The sequence below is a fragment of the Galleria mellonella genome, unplaced genomic scaffold (genome assembly GCF_026898425.1).
Source record: "Galleria mellonella isolate WM207_F2 unplaced genomic scaffold, CSIRO_AGI_GalMel_v1 utg28, whole genome shotgun sequence".
In the NCBI taxonomy this organism is placed as follows: domain Eukaryota; kingdom Metazoa; phylum Arthropoda; class Insecta; order Lepidoptera; family Pyralidae; genus Galleria; species Galleria mellonella.
The window spans coordinates 4,758,568-4,779,300 of NW_026442064.1; the positions used below are offsets into that span (position 1 = coordinate 4,758,568).

General features: G+C 31.6%; 1 protein-coding gene across 1 annotated transcript in view; it reads left to right on the forward strand.

Moving 5' to 3' along the window:
* The window catches only part of LOC113518865 (dynein axonemal heavy chain 5), an 88,203-nt gene that overhangs the window by 10,541 nt on the left and 56,929 nt on the right, over positions 1 to 20,733 (forward strand). The window contains exons 2-10 of the mRNA XM_052895472.1: positions 10,401 to 10,538; positions 10,620 to 10,888; positions 10,967 to 11,151; positions 11,382 to 11,542; positions 14,717 to 14,833; positions 15,921 to 16,202; positions 18,051 to 18,375; positions 19,270 to 19,493; positions 20,393 to 20,540. Coding sequence (XP_052751432.1) covers positions 10,401 to 10,538; positions 10,620 to 10,888; positions 10,967 to 11,151; positions 11,382 to 11,542; positions 14,717 to 14,833; positions 15,921 to 16,202; positions 18,051 to 18,375; positions 19,270 to 19,493; positions 20,393 to 20,540 — 1,849 coding nt within the window. The remainder of the gene's footprint in view (positions 1 to 10,400; positions 10,539 to 10,619; positions 10,889 to 10,966; positions 11,152 to 11,381; positions 11,543 to 14,716; positions 14,834 to 15,920; positions 16,203 to 18,050; positions 18,376 to 19,269; positions 19,494 to 20,392; positions 20,541 to 20,733) is intronic.

Genomic DNA, 20,733 nt, shown 5'->3' on the forward strand with positions numbered 1-20,733 from the left:
TAGTATTAGTAGCCAAGTAGTTGACACGCTTGACCGGCGGAATAGTATACATTCATATTATTATAATGTATATTTAATTTATTTATTACACATTAAATACATTAAGTTTGTAAACGCGGAGATATTATACGCCGCGATATTACCTACTGCACAGCAAATATGCCGCATTTTTTTTAATAATATAATGTGAGTGCCTTTGTGTGATTACCACTGCCCATAGGCACCCACCATGTCAGAGAAATTGCAGGCGTATTGCAAGCTATTTTAGAAGGAACGTACTCTGTTCTTGAAAGATTTAATGTCCTATCTTTTTGGAAATGCATGCAAAAATGCATGCTCTGTCTATAAGCAATTAATGGATAGCTTTAAGTTTTTAGTCCGTAATTTCTGTTTTTACGTTCTTTTTCGATGGGATCTAATGCGACGCTTTTACATCTAACATAGTAAGAGCTCTCTGATTTTTATTTCAGGCATTATTAATTTCCATAGTAATTACATTTACACAGTAGTTTAAGAAAATCTAGCAATATGTTCATAAAGTTTATAAGTGAAGCAAAAACAATAACCTCCTCTTAAATATTAGTATAAAACAATAACCTCGTGTAACTTATCTAAAAATGGAATAGAAGTAAACTTATTTAGAAAGATTATGAAGCGAAAAATCTAAAATAGGTAATTACTACTGTAATTCTATATTTAGAAGGGTAAATGTTAATATTATAGAAAAATATGATGTTTCTAATGAGCACCGTTTCAGTTTCTTTAAGTTTTAACTTCAGTTGTAATAAAAAATAAGAAAATTCGGATTGTAAAATCAAAAACTAATATTCATTTCATATAGGAAACCCTATAAATGTATTCCAAATTGTACTTGAACATGCGCAGTATTTCCATTTCCTTATGCTTGGGTAAAGAATTGTATTTTCAATCTTAATATATTGAGAGGAAAGTAAAAACTAGAGTGGATAAAAGTATTTTGAAGATACTTCTGTCGTTTATAGTAGCCTGGTATATTGTACGGACAAACTGTTACGTTCGATTGTAAAATGTAATGTGGCTTACACGAAATGTTTTTTGCTCGATTTGTCGAAAGTTGCCATGCTATCCCTTTCTCGGAGCCATAACATTGTCAAGCCCCCTGTAACTTCGTCGTAGATAAAGCTAGTAAAATAAACTAGTTATACTATTCCCAAATAATATTAAAGTTTCAGAACTGTTACTTCCAAATTTTGTCACTGACACACTTATTTACCGATCATCGAAATTCCACGGTACTTTTAGGTAACACATAAACTTCACATTTTAAACACAATTAATTAATTTAGTTTATAAAGTAAAGGAAAATTAAAACATACCGCAATTTCAGTTTTCTAGATACTCAAACTGAATCGGTAACTTTGTAATTCTATAATATAATACATATGCATATAAAAAGTTACTTTTGTAATGCAGTTCATACAATTTTTCGCTGCGATCTTGTAGGAGGCTAAATTGAGTTAGGTATTTGAATTTTATAAACAGTCGGTTTGTAAAATTATTCATTATCTGTGCTACCTATGTTCATATAAACAAGAACTTACTTATCTAATGAAATTTCGTCTTTTTGAAAATTATTAAATTATTCTAAATGATTCCATTTATTCTATTGTCCATTACAATAGAATAAATAGAATCATTTAGAAACGTCAGTTGTTAATTAAATTGACAAATTCAGAAAATCTCTAGTTGACGCACAAGAATTATAAAAGTAAAAAGTAATCGTCAGACGTGAGTTCAATTCACACGCCAAGGATTCCGTACATAAATATAAGATAAAATGTCCAGTTACGAATATGTTCATTGTATTTGTTATATAAAATTGATACTAATTATGTATATTGCAATTCAGAATTATTTATTATGGGCTATAATTATGGTTAAAAACTCGATAGCATATTTATGTTCTTAAACTTATAAAATAAAGAAATTTGAGTTGTAATAGTTCTTTAATTTTAAATTTATTATTATGTTTTCTTGGTTACAAAAAATTCAGGCACAAAGCTACAGGTGGTAAAACACGGTAGACACCGCAGTCTATTTTGGTGTAAAATATTTATTACATTTACAACCGAATAAACTTTTGTCCAAAACAATTTACTAGGCTGTTATAAACTTTAAAGAATGCAATCATTACTTTTGTCTACTCTAACTTTTACTTTCCTCTCAATGTATTAAGATCTAAAATACAATTTTGTCACTCTACCCAGGCATAAGACAATGGTGTAAATGTAGCACTGCGCATGTTCGACAATAGAAACAAAGATATGCCATCAACTTCAAATTTGGAATAGTTTTACATATTTTTGCAAAAGATACAATTAAATAAAAGATGTATTGCTAGAAATTCTAAAATAGGTACAGAAAATATTTGTCTAATGATGTTAAAAAAAGATATATCACTGCCTTATATATAAAGTTTATGAAGAAAAAATCCTGAAAGAGTAACAATACTTATATAAAACTTAATTTGAATATTACAGGAAAAATAGAACTACTCCTTTCTAATACTGAGGTGAACATTAAATTTATTAATTTTTTTATGCAACTTAAAATGATCTACTAATAAACATTAGTAGATAGTTAATGCCACTATAAATGCAGTTTAATTCAAAACTAACATTTCTAACTGACATTTATTCTATTGACCATTTTTCATCTAAGTCTCGTTACAACGAGAAACTGTGTGAACTGCACTTCAAAAGTAACTCTGTAATTAAAAATGTTAATATCAGTTTAAATATCTAAAACATGGAACTAAAATTGCAGCACGTTATAAGTTTTCTTTATTTTATAAGCTAAGCACTAATTGTGTTCAAAATTTTAAACCTGGTGTTTACTAGAAATACCGCAGATTATTTCGTTGTCAGCGAATGACAAAAATTCCCCAACTACAATTTCAAATTAAATGTAATTGAATCTAAAAATGTAGTTATATCGGAGTTATTATACCTTTTGTGTGTGACTTTTTGTCACAGAAAATCGGGACAACGAAGTTAAAGGGAACTCGAAAGTATTACGAGTGGCATAGAATGACTTCAAGAAAAGTACGGCATGACAATACCTCCGATAAATGGAGCAAAACAAGAATCATCTATTTTGGTGTAAAAAATTTGGTGTATATTTTTTTATATAAAAATAAAATAATAATAATTTAAAATAAATTGGAAATGTAACTTTTTATCCGTAAAATTTACCAGGCTATTATAAAACGATTGGAGTATCTTAAAAATACGATTATTATTTTTATGTACTCTAATAGTTACCTTCCTCGCAATGTATTAAGATTGAAAATACTATTTTGATCTTTACTCAAGAATCTATGACAATTACAATTTTATTTATAAGGAAAAGTGATGTAAATATAGCAATGCGCATGTTCAAACATTTAAGGACAAGGAGTAAATATCGACGAAATACCAGGCTGCTATAAAATTAAAAGAGCTCATATTGTTGTGTAACACGTAAGAAGACGTTTCGCAAGCTTCGGTTGAGCGCTTGAGTTGTGAAACGAATTACAAATATTTTCATCAAGATGTGTACCCCAGGCAAACTTTGAACTACATTTTTAAATTAATCAGTTTCAATTTTCAGAGTCCCAAATAAATAGACATCATGATAGTATATTTTTCTCAAAGCATTATGTGTCCTCTTTGAAATCTCATTTGAAATTTAAAAATAACAACCGGTTTAGAAGAATAGTTGTTTTTTGTTTATTAAATAAATGATATTTGACAGTTTTTGAGCACTGTTAGCAATCTAAATCGATTTTTTACCATCTAAATCTTGGTAAAATTGAATTTGCTCTTCACCATTCTCTTTGACATGGAAAAAGTAAAAAAAAAAAACTACTTACTGATGAGTCAGATTACCGCTTTTAGAAGGATTTTACCGATTAGAAACCCGTAGGGGTAAATATTACCAGGGGTTATAGTTTAAAGGTAAAAAAAACTGGGTTTGTATTTCTAGGGTTAAATAGTTACCATAAACTTCAGAAATCTTGGAAACACTTTTGTCTACTCCAATATTTACCTTTCTCTTAATGTCTTTGGATTAAAAATACAATTTGGACTTAAAAATCTACAATGGTCATAACAAGAAAATGCACGTGATTTAACTGTTAGATCTCACATTTTTTTTAGTATTGAGACTACGTTATGTGATTTGGATCTTTTTATGTCTTTTTCTTTTGATGAAATCTCACTGTTTTTGGTAGGTATTCCTTTATTTTTTCTTGTCTTTTCCTTTTTCCTCTCTTTCTGACTCTGTAGGCTTTTCTCAACGACGTTGATGTGACAAGTCTGGACAGTAAATATATCTAAGTTATTGTATTCAGAAGTTGCGAAATCTTTTCCTTAACTACCGAGGACAACGTTAATTTTACTAATGACGTTACGTTTATTTGAACTCTAATATTTGTGATAAATTCTATTTATTCTATTGGTCATTTTGTAAATTCTCTTCGAAGAGGCTGTAAGTACCTACTTGTATGTACAACCATACAGTCTTCATTGTACGCAATTGTATGAAATTACAGGATACGAAATTATAGCAAATATTTCATAAATATTGTTTTTAATATTTAAAAGATTAATTAATTAGAATTTATTACAATTTTTTTTCTTTCGAATACGCAACTTGGTCATATACGTTTTACTAAAGATATTCTTATTTTCGTTACATTCAAACTATATTTGCCCAAATTACTTACTGTAAAAGATAAAGATTGCCCTGATCTGAATACTTTACATAGTTAAAACAATAAAAGTATTTACACGTATTGAAATAAGGATAACTTTATAATATCACAAACGTGCTTTGTAAATACAGTATTCAATATAAATGTTTTGCTATGTAACAATTTTAATTATATTTACTTCCATACGAAGATAAATAAATATACGCAATCGCAGACGTTTCAGAACTTTGTAACACAAATAATCTAGGTACTACTTACAAGTTTATTACTTTCGTGTAATTTTAATAGCGCACACTATATTAAATTGTATACAGTTTTTATTTTTTATTTTTAAGGGTTATCAGGTACATATATCAGCTCTATTGTACCCTGAACTGATTTCTCAAATAAAATTCTATCTACTTTCCTTAGACACAGAAAGAGAGGAATTAATATGGACATCAATAATTTACAGAGATATTTAAACATTTCTGATTTGAGTTTAGCTAATTTTGCTACCACCATTGGCCCACCTGATGGTAAGTGGTTACCGTAGCCTATGAACACCTGCAATACTAGAGGTATTACGCGTGCGTTGCCGACCCTTAAGAAACCTCTTTACCCCCCTTTTGAAGAACCCCATGCTGTAAGCTCTTGGAAAAACCTCGCCAAAGAGCTCACTCCATATCCTGAGTGTTCGTGGAAAGAAACATCTCTGAAACCGCGCAGTATGCGACCATTGAAGTTGTAGGATATGAGGATGAACGATAGCAAGCCGTACGATGGTAGAAGTGGCTGTGGGCATCTTATTGAACAATTCCTCTGAGCACAAGCCGTTGTACAAGCGGTAGAACACGCAGAGTAAGGCAAAATCTCTCCTAAGACTTAAGGGTTCGATACCGCTTGTGAGCCTGGGGTCATCGATAATTCTCATAGCTCGTTGGAACGAGTCGAAGGGTTCAAGCTGGTATATAGGAGCTCCGGCCCATAAGTAAAAACAATACTCCATGCGGGGCCGGATTTGCGATTTGTAGAGTATTAATCGCTGATCCGGCGTGAAGTAATGCTTCGCTCTATTGAGTACACCGAGTTTTTTGGATGCCAGCTTCACCTTATCTTCGAGGTGGCCACGGAATTGTACATTACTATAGGTATTGACACCAAGGATCCCAATGCTTCGAATATAAAAGATAGAATATAAAAGAAAAGATCAATATTAAATTTAATTGAGTTATAGTGACGCATGAATTCTATTCTTTCCTTCGAGTTTATACGACATTCTAATAGTATATGTTGCATATCATTGACGGTATCACAAACTGGACAATGAAATGAGCAGGACTTTCCCATCATATGTGCAAATTTTTTTGATAGATTAATGGCCAAATCGAAGTCGAATAGCTAATTTAATATTATATCTATTAATTTTGATTCCACAAAACCAAAGAATATGTGGAAGTTCAGCCTGAAGTATACTGTTGTATAATAACTTTTCCATGGCGGAATTTTTGTCGTCTTACTATATTATACTCTATCAGCCAATAACTCTTCTGTTGTTGTCTCTGTTTGTCCGACACTACGCAAAAAGTAGTGCACCAAATTGTATGAAGTAATCGCAGTTATGCATCTTAAGATCGATGCAACTTAAAATCCAGTGTCAGTTTTATCTTGATACGACATCTAAAAGGTTATTATTGATTTGACTACTTCTGAAACTATGCGTAAATATGCTATACGAAATAGTAGGCAATAAGTTAGTATAATTGTAAAAAGAGTAAAACTTCATGTATACTTCATTTTTTATATATGATTATTTACTATTGTTCAAACACAATATTAGAATTTATACTTTTAATAAATTATAATATCAAGGATATTATTTATAATTAATATTTTTTTAAAAGTAACAAAGTTTCTTAAATGTTTTCGGACATTTTATCTTAATATATTATTGATGGCCGTAACACTAAACCACTTGCATTTTTTAGTTCCTTCTTTTGTATTTGTTGCTTTTTTGTGAAACTCATCTACTTGTGTATATTTTTTGCTAATAAGAGTATTTCCCTAACTAATAAAAAGGCGTAACCGCGTGGTTCCGGTTTAAAATGCGTCACCGCTTCCTTTCCCTTCCTTTCGTAGGTATCGTAAAAGGCGACTAAGGGAACTTAATATTGTTATCACATTTACCTTCGTGTCAACGTAATAAGATTGAAAATACAATTTTGATCTCCACTCAAGAATTCAATTATATAAAGAAAATACGTAACATAAATAACGTAGAAATTAAAAACAATGTAAATTTTAACGTTTACAAATTATTTTTTACACATTTACAACCTAACGTAACTTTTGTCGTACAATTTACTAGGCTACTATAAACAACAGAAAGTACATTAAAAATACACCTATTACTTTTTTGTACTTTAATTTTTACCTTCATATAAATATATTAAGATTGAAAATAGAATTTTCACTTATAACCAAGAATCTATAATGGTTAGGATTTCATTGATAAGAAAAATGTAAGTGGTGTAACGTAACACTGCGCATGTTCAACAATTTTACGAACAAGGGACAAATATCGACAAAATACCAGGTTATAATAAATTCAAAGAGTTCATTAGAATCTAGGAGAAAAATAAGGTTTAGTAAAAAAATTCCTGATTTTTGTAGAAATTATCAAAGAAATACTATTTAAATCGAAACATTCCATTAATTCCTTGATTATTGGACATCGACAGACTTTGATTGAGTTAATTATACTGACGGTACTTAAAACTTTATTTCTAAACTAAACTTTAAACTTCCAAGGTATCCAGAATTAAATAACTGCTTTGGAAATTTTGATATATTGCATTTTCAGTTCAATAAAATAAATCCTTTGTTATTTCTACGTATCAAATAGCCCTCGTGTGGTAGGTTATAGGTGCTCTGGTATATCAAAGCCTCTGGACCTTCATGTACAAAGAAACTTAAAATATTTCCAACAGGAATTTCAACTGTCACATGACATTACTCATAATAGTTTGAATTTGTCTACCTGTCTGTTTGTGTATTTGTTCCCGCTTCACTCAAAAACTACTACACCAAATTGGATGCTGTTGTGACAGTTGTATTATTGAAAGTATAATTAAAAAACTTGTGTATATGAGCAAGAGATAATAAAAAATGTTTTTTTCTCCGCTCCCTACGACTATCTTCTACATGTGTGTTGTGGCATGCAATTCGAATAAGTAATCAACATTGCTTTAATTTTCAGACATAATTTCATAACTCAAAATGGGAATAGAAATTGCCTCTATATTAAAATACATTATCTATATGTAATTATTTTCATGCCACTGCCTTAAAGGGGAAATCGATTGCTAAAGGTCTCTTGTATCTCCAACCACTTTCAACTGTATTACAAATCCTTCATCCAGGCTTGTCTTGTGAATTGTATACACGTCTTTCAATTAGAACGCATATCTTACTAATAAGCGTCTTACTAATGTACTCTAAAATCTTTATGATAACATGTCTACTCTACTTTCCCTTTTATTTATTACTAACTGTATGTTACGGGCATGACCCTCATGAATCAACAACTTCATAATCATCATGTTAGCCGTTAACTGTCCACTGCAGAAACGTTGTTGCCACGCTTGGTAAGCAGGTTGGCAACCGTAGTTAGGCTTTGGTGATATTTTAAGAGAGATGCTGCTACCTATTTATCGACCATTAAGTTCACTTAAGCCCTTTTTACAATATCCACGGGTAAGGAAGGGGTAATACTTCTATGTCGAGACCACGCGACTGTATTGGAGGAAAAGGGTTTGTTAGTAATGGATTTTAACAGTTCCATTGCAAGCTATATATCAGGTCGACCTTCACACGGTTCCCCCTGAATATCATCGTGGTTATTTCTTTTCAAATTCCTCACAATGAGCCGACTGACCTGCCTTCATCCTCGTCTATCATCTATCACTGGTGCCCCGCCAGCATATAGCGATAGCGCAGGCGAGGTCACCATTCCATTTTTACACATTAAATAAAACACAGCTATATTAGCAATAAACATGTGAAATATACTATATGCTAAGTTAAACTAAATATAACTTACCCGTATTTCAAATTTCATTAAAATCCGTTTAATTGTTTTTGCGTGAACAATTACCAAACATCCATCCATCATTACAAACTGTCACATTTATAACATTAATAGGATTAGAATTATAACAATAAGTCTGAAGAATTTCGTATCAAGTTTCTAGTATTGTAGCTACCCTAGTGATTGTCTACACGCTATCACGTTTAATTCTAACTTTCTTAAGTGTGCAAGTCTGTTAGGGTTCAAAGAATAGAATAGAATTTTGGTAAACAGTTCAAAATGTTTGAGTATACTGTTGAGTTCTTTACTATGATAGATATTTTAGTTTTTTTTTTATTCAACTCAGAATGACAAACAAGCTGACGGCCCACTTGATGGAAAGTGGTAACCGTCGCCTATAGACATGAGCAGTACCATGGACATAACAGAGTATACTGTTTCACCCATGATACCCCCCATGCGTTGCCATTCGTGAGGACTCAGGTGTTATTCCTCCGTACCCAGTAAATTCACGCCATATCCCACCCTTCAAACCGAAACACAGCCATGCAAACACAACTGCTTTACGGTTGAAACATGAATGGGACAGAGGTACCCAAACAATTGACTTTTGTATAAAGTCTCCCTCTGGTATTTTAGTTTATGCCACACAATAAATATAACATTATTAATTTTATTTTTTTGTCTTAAAGTATATGGAGACTTAATCCCAAGGATAAACTTACGTCGAGCTTGATATTCTCATTGAGATTTTATTCACACTAACAAAGTAAAACAGATTCAGGTCAAATATATTTTATATTTAACACAAATGGAAAATCCATTAGGGCATAATTTTTATACAGACCTCCATGGCTTACAAAAACTATATATAACAATAGGTACCTATTTATAACTTCGCGCCTTACACCAAAGCAAATTAATCAAAGACGTACAGTTTGAAGACATTGCGTGCTACCTCCAGGATTAGTACAAGCAAGTGCGACGCCGTACCACCCCCTTCCCTTATAATGACACTCTACTTGTCCGTTTAATTTGCATATTACAACAATAGTTTCGCCTATTCTTGCTCAGCCGTTGTCGCTGGATAGTTCCCTCGCTACATGTCAGGCTTTCACAAAAAGTCAATAAGTCTACTGAAAACTTTCAAACAGGAACAAAACCAAGACAGATAAACAATAAGACGAGGAAGCGCTCACGCAAACACCAAGTGAAGTTATCGAAAGTTCACTGTTGTAGAAATTTGGTTTAGGAGAAGTTGTCTCGAGCGTAGGTTGTATTTCTCAAAGAAATTGCTTCGGCACTATTGTTTGAGAGCTGTCGCTTCATAATCAGGTGGAATTTAACCGCTACAACAAAGTTTAACCGCAAAAATGTTTGTCCAAGGGATTAAACGTGGATCAAGTGAGGAAGAAGAAATAGACGTTATGGATTTGCTTCAGGTCTGCCAAATGTCACCATCGTCGAATTTTTATAAGCCCTACCCTGTCCACTATATTTGAGATTTTTCACTTGCAGAGCACAACAATTTCTTTAAATTTATAGGAGTGTGGTGATAATCAAGTATTTAATAAATAAATATCAATTAATTTCTAGAAACGGCGAGAAGAATGCGAGCGCAAAGCAAGGAGGGGGGAAATGGACCCCAGATTGGAGTTTACATTTCAACTTCTGATAGATGGCACAGGCTTACCACGTCACGCAATTATGGATCACGTTTTCGAGGGAAATATGGTGAGAACAACTCTCCATAGGTAATTGAGATAATTTATGATGGAGTGTAGTGCCTGACTAATCAATATTTCTTTTTCTCAGTTGGATGATATCAATCAATTATTTTTGCCACATATGAGGAATAAACTTCTCTGGTATTACCAAGACGTAGAAGAAGTAGAACAAAGGTCATTAGACGGTGGAAAACCTCGACAACAAGGGCAGGGAAAGCAGCCGCCCCCTCAAGTGACGTTGAAGAAAAAGCTATTTTTATCAGATGGCTGGGATGTCAGATTTACAGGAGTGTGTATTTATATGTTTCGAATTAATGTCAGTAAGCAACTACCGGAAGAAGGTTTTCATAAGGATTTGTAAGTAAATCAAATACGTAAAGGTTTACAATATTTATAGTAATTGATATACATATCATATACATTTTTCTTTCTTAGATTTTGTGGCATTTTAAACGCTGAAAAAGTGGGTTTGGTAACTGCTATAGAACGAGTAATGGAACACGTCTACATGAACGCTCTGGCCCATCCAAGTAGTGATGGTGACGAAGACGAAACCAGGTTCCCTATAGTGAAGAATCAACTGCTGCCGGGGTTGAGGTCCTTCTGCAGTGCGTTGAAAGGTTAGTTTTGGTTAAGGACAGAAAGTAGTCAATACTTTGGGGAAAGTATATTTATTTTTAAGCGATTTTTAAAAGTAGGCCTATGAAGCTTCAATTTTTAGACAACAAAGTAAGGAGCTTGTCATTTATATGTTTGTATTCACGATTCTTGTCACAATTTTTTCCTTTAAATATTTTCTAAGTTATAAATTATACCTACGACTTTTTAATACATATTTATATTTTAACAGTTTGCGAGGATGTGTGCAATCAAATAAACTTGTTCGACGATGGCCAAACGCACATGGCTGATGTTCAGGATCCTAATGATCTGAAGGAAATGACAAAGAATCCTAACACTATTACAATGTTGGAGGATCGTGTAAATGAATGGATAAAAAAAGTCATGGAGGTAAGTAATTCAATAAAATATAAAATAAAATAAATTAAGAACCCCCTTTTTTTACCTCGGTTGAAAATTTATAATCGTTCAAGACATTTTGACTTCATATTGATATCAATAATCAGATAATCAGAAAGTATTTTAACTTTTGTATTTTTTCTTTGTAATTATTATACAATGCATAACAACAACAAAAGCTAAAAAAAATTTAACAATTGGACGAACTTACCTTAAGTGAAGTCCGATTATAATTTTATGAACGTTGATCTGAAATATAATATAATTAAAACTATCACTTCGACCTTATCTGCTTTTATTCATTCTACGTAATAGCTGTTACCTGTTAAAAATATCTACAACAAAAAATACAGCCCACTTATAATTTCAAAGAATTAACCAGATAACAACTTTCTGAATTCTGCAGTAGATTTAGAAAGAAATGATGATTTAAAAGTACTTGTGAACAAGTGTATTTCAAAGAAGATAAAGTTTTGTTTGAGAAATCAAGGTACGATAGGGCTGATATACCTGAAGAAGGTAAAAGCCCTTAAAATAATAAAAAAAAAGTCTGTTTGAATAAAGGTGATTGCACTTTGAATTTTGTATTGTGCGGAGATTGAATTCACGACCATCGGACCGCTGCTAGATCACAACTACAATAAAATCAAATTTAAAATAGTAAAGTTTAAAAGTAAAAAGTGGGATCCACGGTTGTCATACTTCGCCACTTGTCAATCTTTAATCGATCGGACACCAATTTTGACCAGCTTGGTATGAACTGGTTTACGCAGCCCAGTATACTGGGGGTCTACCATGAAATGAAATTCCTAATTTTTGTAGTCCATTTCATGTTTTTGTTCATACCGAAATCGGCCCAATAAATGAAGTAGTATAGTAATAGTAGTAGTAAGTGAACAAAAATCAATTACTTGGGTACCTCTGTCCCATTCGTGTAGCAGTTCAACCGTGAAGCAGTTGTGATTGCATGGCTGTGTTTCGGTTTAAAGGGTGAGATATAGCGTGAGTTTACTGAGTACAGAGGAATAACACCTGAGTCCTCAGGAATGGCACCGCATGGGGGGTATCATGGGCGAAACAGTATACTTTGTTATGTCCATGGTACTACTCATGTCTATAGGTGACGGTTACCACTTTCCATCAAGTGGGCCGTCAGCTTGTTTGTCATTCTAAGTTGAATAAAAAAAAAATTATTGGCGTTTTAACGGCATCACCAATCGTTATAAAATAACTTGATACACATGTACTATTTGAAATGGAAAAGGACGTAGGCTACGCTTTATCCCAGTCATTATAATCTTATCCCGACCACACAGATTTCGGGGAATGTTTCATGCAAAAATTAAGGAAAAAAAAAATAAAAAGTGGGGTCGAGTTAACCAGAAGGTTATGTGCTTTGTCTCGGAGGTCTACACTCCTTCTTTGTACTAAATTCATCAGGCACTAAGTCATAAGCATATCAGAGTTTTGACTCCATGCTCTTATATGGTGGGAACGTGCTAATTTTGACCAGCTTAGCACAGGTGCTGGCTTCCCTCGAGACTGCTGACCCAGGAAGCCAATTGAAATCCTAGTTATATGTACCGTTTTTGGTCAAAAATTTTAATATCGCGTTTTATGTCTGTTAAGAGACTGCAACTACCCTCAATTTAATAACTTTTTTAAATGTGACATCAGGTAAGACAAAGTCATTTCGTGTAAAGAAATAAATAAAAAAATATATTTTTTATATTTCTCCCATTGAATTAAAATAACTCTAGATACATATACAAATTAAAAACTGAGAAACCAAACTGAAAATAAAGCGCGTATAACCAAATGTAATCATTTCTAATAATCCAGTGATGTTTGTAATCAAACATGTCATTCTTACAAATTTTATTTTAATATGACATTTACTCATATATTTTTTATTTATAAATAAATAATAAATATTCAGCTGCAGTTATGTCTTGACTTATAATAACTATTATATTTTTCAATTTAAACTCAGGACAGTTGCGTAACTTTTAAATGGGATTGTGCATTTGAGTTTTGGTACAAGTCATTAATTATGCCATATTAATTTGTAATACTAGAGTGGTCGATTACTCGATCAATTAATGTGTACACAATTTTTTTTCTCAAAATTTAATATTTAATTTTTAACAAGTTGTCGATTGCTATCAAATATATTTATTAATAATATTTAATTAACCAGCGAGTGTGTACGAAAAGATTGAAGAATGAAGAGGAATCGAAAGAGATCTGTTTGAAGCTACGCATTTAGCATTGCACTGTAGCTACCCTAATGGGAGACAGGCATGATAGATATGTATTTGATTATTGTTAAGATCCGAACTAGTTTACTCAGTTTGTTTTTATAACTCAAAGATTATTTTCTACACGCAGATTATTCGCTAAATCGATCATGTACACCAATACGCTTTAAAGGTATAATATAACGTTGTAAGTACATACCTATTGCCCGATTTAATACTTATAAATTACAAATATCAAATCGGACATTCATTGCAATAAAAATATAACATGTTAATTGGTTTACCCAATTATAATGTGAGTATACATACTTATTCATCATTCAAATGATGAATGATTTAAATGCGAAAACCAATGAAATAAAAAGTAGGAAAACCAAAAATGAAATCATTTCTAGACGCATAAGACTTGAAGTTTGTTATTCTCAAGATCAAAACTTTTAAATTTTTTTTAGAATTAAAAGACGCGTTTTCTTTTATATCAGTATCAAATGAGGTATTATGTTACAATAGATTTTAAGTTAAAACTCTAATAATATAAATATGCTATTATATATAATAAAACACCTTCCAATCTGAAACAATAGTTTTTGCATAAGCCGGAACAAACATACAGGCAGTCAGAAATTTTCTTCTCGTTTTATCTTATTAAGGCTCCTTATATGAATTATTCTTAACTATCTCCCGAATCTAGATAACATCTAGTTAATTTTTTTTTATATTAGTAAAATTAAGCTAAATTCAGGAATAATTTTTAGCTGTGTATTAATTAAATAATAAAAAAAAAATTATGTTAATATTCACAGAAAAGTAATTTTCAGCAATGTAAAAAAATATAAAAGATTTTTTTATTTAAACTCCTATAAACTAATGTATGTAAAATATAAACTTGATTGTTTTAAAATAGATCCTGAGTGAAAGCGAACAACTCAGACGCGAAGTGGACTCAAGCGGACCTCAAGATGAACTGGAGTACTGGAAGAAGAGAGGAGCCCAATTTTCACAGCTTGTCTCCTACTTACAAGTACGTACTATATAGTGCACACAGCCTCTGAAACTCTCAAATAAATACCTTTTTTTGTTATTAAATTCATTTTATAACATAAAAAGTATTTTAATTATTGTGATTAATTCATTATTAATACCATAATAAGTATCACATAGTCACTAATACCGTGTGGTCTAGGCATACAATGGACTACTCCTTTTTTTTCTGTGGGTGTCATAACAGACGACTAAAGGATAGGCAGCAACGTCCCTCTTAAAACATTACCGAAGCCCAACGCTGATTGCCAACCCCCTTGCCAGGTGGAAAGGGGTTGTTGGCAATGGAGTTTGACAGCCCCATTGCCAGCATTATGCCCTATCAGGTCGACCTCCATGTGGTCCCCCCTGGAAACCATCGTGAACAATTCTCGTTGAATTCGTCACGATGGGCTAACTGACCTGCTTCATCTTCACCTATCATCCTTCACTGGTGCCCCGCCGGTGTAGTTACTATTTCATTATCACCCATTAAAAAAAAACCCCTGCCAAGAATAGCAGCTACTGGCTATCCCCTTCAATGGGAAGATTATGGGAAAGGTTTATGTTCAGCAATAGACAGTTTACGGCTGATACGATGGTGATGATGAATCACACTAATTGCTTGACTCTCATGCTAAGATACTCTGTTATAACTGTAGACAATATACAAATGTGAAAACGATTCATGGCTTAACATAGATATAAATTTGATTATGTATTGACTGTAATTCAGCTGTACGTTTTCCAAAAAATAAATAAATAAATATAGTACACCCAGACTAAAGCTAATTCGCAAAAAATCTTTTCGTAAAATAGTCAGACCAAGAATCGAACCCATGACTATAGTTACGATTTTTTTTAAATAACATGTAGCTAATTGGAATCTAAGGATAATAACAAAAATAATACTTTAATATTTTTAAGTAATGCACTTGTATTACTCCGTAGAAAAGAATAAACCTGTAGTAGAAAACAATTTAGAATAAGAACTTTTATTTTATTGAGAAACAGATTGTCTTCATTTATAAAGATAAGTCCCAAATCCACTTAGTACCATTAACGTAAAATTTTTAATTATGTTTTAGGACTCAGAAGTTCAGCTAACGCTTACCTGCCTCCAACTATCAAACTCCAAAGTCATAAAGCTCTGGCGAGATACAGATCACAAAATCACATTCTGTTATAATGAAGCTAAAGATAATGCAAAGTTCATTCAAGCTATGGAGAAATGCTGTCATTCTTTATATTTGGATGATCCAGTTAAAATTAAGGACTCCATATTGAGTCTGCTACAAACAGTCAGATTAATTCACAGTGTGTCACAATTTTATAATACTTCGGAGAGGATTTCTTCGTTGATGGTGAAAGTATGTACATTAATTTAATTTGCTTTTAAATATACCTACTTTTTATTAGACGAATTGATGCTTATAAATTTACACACCTTTTTCATTCTGTAATGTAAGAATTTAAGAAACGTTTATTTTGATTTACTTTGACTTATCTAACTTTTAACAAAGAATTCTTATAATTATTTCATATATTTATTCAGGTTTTTCAATGCTTTTTTTTTTAATATTGAAGAGTTAAAAGAGGCAATAAAAGTTAAAAGACCAACTCACAGATGCGCATGCTCCATCGGTATTTTAATTCAAGATAAAATATCTCTTAATAAAATCAGTTAATTATGAAAATACAATAGCTAAAATGAGATTAATTTGTTGAAGAAAAAAGACACATAAAAAATTCTAAAAAAACAACTTATTGTTCAATACCACAGCTATTTTATTAGATTCGAGTAGCATCTTAGATTGAAGTAAAGCAAAGAAAATAACACAGATGGCGGTAAATCCAAAAAGAAAAAGTTGATTTTAATTTTAATTATTTACTGAACAAGATCTGTAGTGTTTTAAAGGGGTATCACTAGATGGCGTTACATTAAAAACATGTGAAAATCAGTATAAGTCCGAAATTAACTATTAACGACGAACGACATAACAGTTTAGCATCAAAATAATTATTCTATATGAGACTCAAAATTTAAAAAGTACAATATTTCATCCATAACGAAACCGGATGGTCTCTTGGATGAATTAATTAAATTATATCATAATTTACAGGATTCTACAAATAATGAAATGATTTTATGATATTATTGGTAAAAATATACCCACTACTGACAGCTCTGAAAAATATTTAAAAAGAAAATGTTATTGAAATTATCCTGAAGATAATAAAAAACAAATTTCTAAATGAATGCATACCATGCATAATAGTCTTCTGAAAAATATTTGCGAAAATTTTGAAAACTGTTCTTTTTTAAATATTTCTTCGTTATGACCAAAAGAGGTATCTAATAGTGATCTGAAAAAAAAAAATAATTTAATTATGGACTTTAAATATTACAACACATACACACTGACCTCATACAAATCGATTTAAGACTGAAAGGTACAATTCCTTATTATTTACCAATAAGAAAAAAAAAAACAGAAATTTATCAAATGTAAGAGAGGTACTAATGTATGTATGTGTATCTATTCTGTGTAGGATATTTTTTGAAAGAAATGATATGACTAATAAAACAAATAACTGTGTGTTATTTCATCAAAATATCACTGATTTGTTAATTATATTGCAAATATTTGAATTTTGTATCAACAAATTTTCATATAATCCTTTCGATATTTTTTGCCTGTCTGAAACGCTTTCTAAATCCGGGAATAAATCAAACATATACTCATAAAACGCTATAAGTTGTGCGTTTGTTTTTCTTGTTTTCTAGGTAACTCAACCGCAAGATATACGACCAATATTTATAACTTATTATTTAAGATGACAGACAAAATATATTAGGCCCGTGTTTATTTTTGTTATATATTAATAATAATCGATTTCTTTTCTCTTCATAATTCATCACAGTGACATCCCCATAACCAATTATCCATATTTTATTTTTGTAGATGACACATTAGTTATTATTCTTCAAAATTCTTGACACTAACAAATTTAATAATTACTTTACTATATTGACTTTAATATACTTAAATCAAGTTTTGACATATTTTCAGAGTGGACTATCTAAAACAAAAATTATATTTATGCAAATATTTTTTTTTTATATATTAATAAGATAATGGAGCGATTATTATATTATTTTAATATTTATGTTACGAAATTTTTGATATAGATACACGATGTAAATTTAATCACAGATCACGAATCAAATGATCGACACCTGCAAACAATACATAACATGTCGCTTCAAAGAGACCATATGGTCCCAAGAGCGGCCCGTGGTCAGGGAAAAATTAATCCACTGCATCAATCTTAACAAGACGTACAGGGAAACGTACTTGTTCGTGAAGAACCAACCATTCCTACCTAACACGGAGCAATTCAGTTTCTCAGAGAACTATGTATTCGGAAAATTCGATACGTTTTGTAAAAGACTAAACAAAATTATCGCCATATTTGATCTCATGGATGACTACAATAATCTGTTTGAGAAAAGAATGGAAGGATTGTTGTTGGGAGAGGGTAAGTTTGCAACAATATTTACAATATATACGATTTTTTTTTATATAAATATGTACTTTTGTCTGTTTATTTTTATTTACGAAAAAACAAAATCTTTAGCGTCACCTAAGACTTAGAAACCATTCATGCTATAGCACATATTAGGACAGAAATTAAGTGAATGAAAAATAAAAAAATAACATAAAAAAAATTGTCTTAACATTTTTAATTTAACAATGGTACCTGTTTTCGCTTATATTTCTTTAGTAAAAATATTAAATTTTGCTTCCTTTGAAGAAATGCTAACGATTTCGGTTCCACGCTGTATATATTTATAATTTTCACGTTACATTCAATAAATATAAATAATTATAGTAATTCAACTGTATATGTGGTATTTTGGCCGAATTTGTGACTTATGTAGTACCTTTTGCCTTGTGGTCTCAGTATAGGAAGGGTGGCCCATTCCATTCTCGTGGGTGTCGTAAGAGGCAACTAAGGGAACTTAATAGTTGGGGGATGAGCAGCATCCTTCTTAAAACATCACCAAAACCTAATTGTGGTTGCTAAAACAACCTTGGTTGGTAAAACCAGCCTTATGGGAAAGTCCTATATTCAGCAGTGAACAGCTAACGGCTGATATGGTACTTTATTAAATAAATATGTGTATTTTAATGTGGTTAGATAGTAGATATTAGAAATTATCTAGTAATTTTAATTACTACCTTACTAGAAATTATTGATGCGTCATTTTGTTAAGGACCCAAAAAAGCCAGTTAAGTTTTTGAGTTAAAGAATAATTAATAAGACAGAAACAGAAATAAGAACAAAAAAATAAGAATTATATATATAGACAATAATATTCCATTGGGAAGACCTATGTACAACAATATTTTTTAATTATTTTGCATGTAGACTTAGAAGAGGCCATGCACACATTTGGAGAAGCAAAGAAAGCTGTGACGACTTGCCAATACGACTATCTAGATTACAGGAACAACGAATTCGATAAAGATTACCAGATATTCGAGGAGAAAACGAACGCACTTCGCGAATCTATTGGAAATACGATTGAAATTAACTTTTCAAGTGTGTGGGAAACACCGCAGGGCATCAAATTCCTGACCAGGTTCGAAAAAGTAAGTGATCTTCTAAAAACCAATATATTTTTAACTTAATTTAGAAATCGTCATCATCATCATCATCATATTAGTTGTTGACTGTCTACTGCTGAATATACGTCTACCTCTATTGGGTATTCGCCAGTAGTTGCTATGCTTGGCAAGTGCAATTTAGTTTTGATGATGTTTAAAGAGGAATGCTGCTGTCCATCCTTCGGTTATTAAGTTCTTAATTGCTTCTTACAACACTAGCAGGAAAGGAAGGTGACCTATTTTATACCAAGGCCACCTATTTTTGATACGGCCATAATTGAGAAATAGACAAGTTAAAATGTATCTATCTAGAGAATTTAGTAGTATACAAAACTGTCACCAGTTTATTACATCTTAATCATACAATAATAAAGAAAGAAAAACTTTCAATTAACGTCCACTAGGTACTGGTCTTTGTCCATAAGAAGAGGTAATATGAGTATGCTTCTACATTTGCAGGATTTTTCTTTAAATGGGTGAATATAGATTGGTAACTCAATTTATGATATTGGCATACGCTGGGAAAGGGCCAGTGAGGATTGAAAGTTAAGGATGAATCTGGTCAATAAGCCCGTATAACGTAATAAGCATAGTGACGAATTCAACAAGAATTAATCGCGATGGTGTCTAGGGGGCATCGGGTGGAGGTCGATCTGATAGGGTATATTGCTCGCAATAGGATTTTTTTTTAATGGATGATATACACATTAGTTGCACCGACAAGAGGAAACTCTTAAATGAAAATGAATGAATACACATTGTATATTCTCTTCGTCGTCACTCAATATACGAGTTCATACAAACAGTTTAACGTCTAAAAGTTACATTCATTCATGACTTACAAAGTATACTGTGTCTAAGATTCAGAATTATCCATAATTCAGGTGAGTCAGAAGATCCTAATCACAAAACTGAGTGAAAAATACGACAGAGTGTTACGATATTGCGAAAAGGAGGTGGACAAAATAATGAAAATGTTCAAAAGACAAAAAGAGGATCCGCCGTTACCTAGAAATTACTCGCCAGTCGCAGGTTTGTACGGTGTAAAGTGTAGTATATAGTTTTAAATTGTACTAATGTACTTCGCGTGACTCGAAAATTCAGTTGAAACTTTTAATGTCCCAAATCTAGAGCATTTTCTGGAAATAAAATTAAAAGTTTAGAACACGATCGATATTTATATTAAAATTTCAGTGAATTTATGCATATTTGTTGCATTATGTTA